Source organism: Branchiostoma lanceolatum, chromosome 17 (genome assembly GCF_035083965.1).
Source record: "Branchiostoma lanceolatum isolate klBraLanc5 chromosome 17, klBraLanc5.hap2, whole genome shotgun sequence".
NCBI classification, from domain to species: domain Eukaryota; kingdom Metazoa; phylum Chordata; class Leptocardii; order Amphioxiformes; family Branchiostomatidae; genus Branchiostoma; species Branchiostoma lanceolatum.
The window spans coordinates 131,053-133,363 of record NC_089738.1 but is presented as its reverse complement, the minus strand read 5'-3'; the positions used below and the strand labels follow the sequence as shown (position 1 = coordinate 133,363).

General features: G+C 47.5%; 1 protein-coding gene across 1 annotated transcript; it reads right to left on the bottom strand.

The window, feature by feature from the left end:
• Positions 1 to 1,408: 1,408 nt before the first annotated feature.
• Positions 1,409 to 2,311, bottom strand: LOC136423280 (craniofacial development protein 2-like). The gene is made up of 2 exons (XM_066411401.1): positions 2,115 to 2,311; positions 1,409 to 1,964 (listed from the first exon to the last, which is right to left on the bottom strand). The coding sequence occupies exons 1-2, from the start codon at positions 2,309 to 2,311 to the stop codon at positions 1,409 to 1,411; spliced, it is 753 nt and encodes a 250-aa protein (XP_066267498.1).

The following is a 2,311-nucleotide window of genomic DNA, read 5'->3' as shown; positions in this document are numbered from 1 at the left end:
AGACTGAATACCACAATTAGCGGACGTGTGTTTCAAACGTAACGGTAGGTTTAGCTCAAGAATGGATTTAGTGAGCCCTGTTGAGGAAACTCAACTTATAGGGAGACTGAATACCACAATTAGCGGACGTGTGTTTCAAACATAACGGTAGGTCTAGCTCAAGAATGGATTTAGTGAGCCCTGTTGAGGAAACTCAACTTATAGGGAGACTGAATGCCACAATTAGCGGACGTGTGTTTCAAACATAACGGTAGGTCTAGCTCAAGAATGGATTTAGTGAGCCCTGTTGAGGAAACTCAACATAACGGTAGGTCTAGCTCAAGAATGGATTTAGTGAGCCCTGTTGAGGAAACTCAACTTATAGGGAGACTGAATACCACAATTAGCGGACGTTTGTTTCAAACATAACGGTAGGTCTAGCTCAAGAATGGATTTAGTGAGCCCTGTTGAGGAAACTCAACTTATAGGGAGACTGAATACTACAATTAGCGGACGTGTGTTTCAAACATAACGGTAGGTCTAGCTCAAGAATGGATTTAGTGAGCCCTGTTGAGGAAACTCAACTTATAGGGAGACTGAATACCACAATTAGCGGACGTGTGTTTCAAACGTAACGGTAGGTTTAGCTCAAGAATGGATTTAGTGAGCCCTGTTGAGGAAACTCAACTTATAGGGAGACTGAATACCACAATAAGCGGACGTGTGTTTCAAACATAACGGTAGGTTTAGCTCAAGAATGGATTTGGTGAGCCCTGTTGAGGAAACTCAACTTATGGGGAGACTGAATACCACAATTAGCGGACGTGTGTTTCAAACATAACGGTAGGTCTACCTCCGGACTGAATTTAGTTAGCCCTGTTGGGGAAAGACTTAAATAGTCTGAATTCGACTTATAGGGAGATTTGTTGAACATAATGGGAGGTCTAGCTCAGGGCTGGCTGTGTGTGCTGTGGGGATTAGCATAGTAATTGACACCTAGCCGAGAGTCAATAAACTCCGCCTGTCTACGTCCAGACCGCTCATTTGCATTATACGCTTCTGAATTGACCCAGTTCGTAATGCTCTTCCCCAGTGATGGACTTAAGGGGAGCTGTCTTGCTCTGGGTTGGCCCAAGTGCCCTCTTAATACCATCATATATACCTCTGATGTTTCCTGTTATGGCAGCTATATAGATGTCTTGACTAAGCTTGCTCCAGTACTCGTTGGCACACCGTCGGGCTGTTTGACTTTGTTCCTTGCGGCTCTGAGGACGTGGAAATTCCTCTCGCTGGGTGTCCTCTTGTACTCTGCAAGAGCAGCACGTTTGGCTTCTATCAAAGGGCCATCTCTGTTGACTTGGCATCAAACCAGTCGTGTGACTGTGTGGTCTTCTTTCCGAAGGTGCCGTAGCCATGGCTGTACGATGCATCACGTCTCGCAGATATTCCACTTCTTTGTCGCAGACAGTCCAGATGGCTTGCTGTTAACTTCCTTCTCAAAAGCGACAGTAAACCTTTCCAGGAGTTCTGGTTGAGACATACTGCTGATATCGATGCGTGGCTTTCCCGGCTGTATTGCGTGGTGGAAGATCTTCGGTTCCATTTTGAATTTGCAACATATCAGGGAATGGTCTGTATCGCAGTCTGCGCTCTGATAAGCACGTGTGAGTAGCGAGGTTCGTCTTGTCAGGATCAGGTCCAGCCCGTGCCAGAGCTTCGAGCGAGGGTGTCGCCAGGAAACCTTGTGTTGGGGCTTGGTCTGGAAGTACGATTTTGTGATGCACGGGTTGTGATATGTGCAAAACTCCAGCGCTCGCTGTCCATTTTCATTCATCTTGCCAACACCAAATTTTCCGAGGTATGCTGGCCAGGAGTCATGGTCGTCACTCACTCTTTCGTTGAAGTCACCTAGGAGGACTAGTTGTTCGTCACTGGGAACGTTCCTGATGGTAGCTGTGAGATCCTCGTAGAACCGGCATCCTTTACTTCAGGGTTGGCAGCAAGTGTCGGGGCATATACGCTGACAAGGGTGATAGGGCCTTGGTTGTGCTGAGGCGGAGAGTGAGGAGACGCGCAGATCCATTACTTCCCGGCTCCACCATCTTCAGTAAGGCGTTCTTCACTGCGAAGCCTACTCCGTGCTCCCTGGGCTCATTGGACCCCTTCCCTGCCAGTAGAACGTGTAGTCCTGCTCCTTTAGAGTGCCTGAGTCAGCAAGGCGTGTTTCCTGAAGTGCAGCTATATCCACGTTCAGCCTCCTCAATTCATCATTGATAACAGCTGTCTTCCTTGCATCATCAATGTCCTTAAGATTATCTGTAAGGCCAGGCAT

What these genes read in the sequence shown, in the direction of transcription:
- LOC136423280 (XM_066411401.1), bottom strand. Translation starts at nt 2,311, where the DNA reads ATGCCTGGCCTTACAGATAATCTTAAGGACATTGATGATGCAAGGAAG. An exon ending in ATGAGCCCAGGGAGCACGGA is followed by an intron (nt 1,965 to 2,114) that starts GTAGGCTTCGCA and finishes CCAACCCTGAAG; the next exon opens with TAAAGGATGCCGGTTCTACG.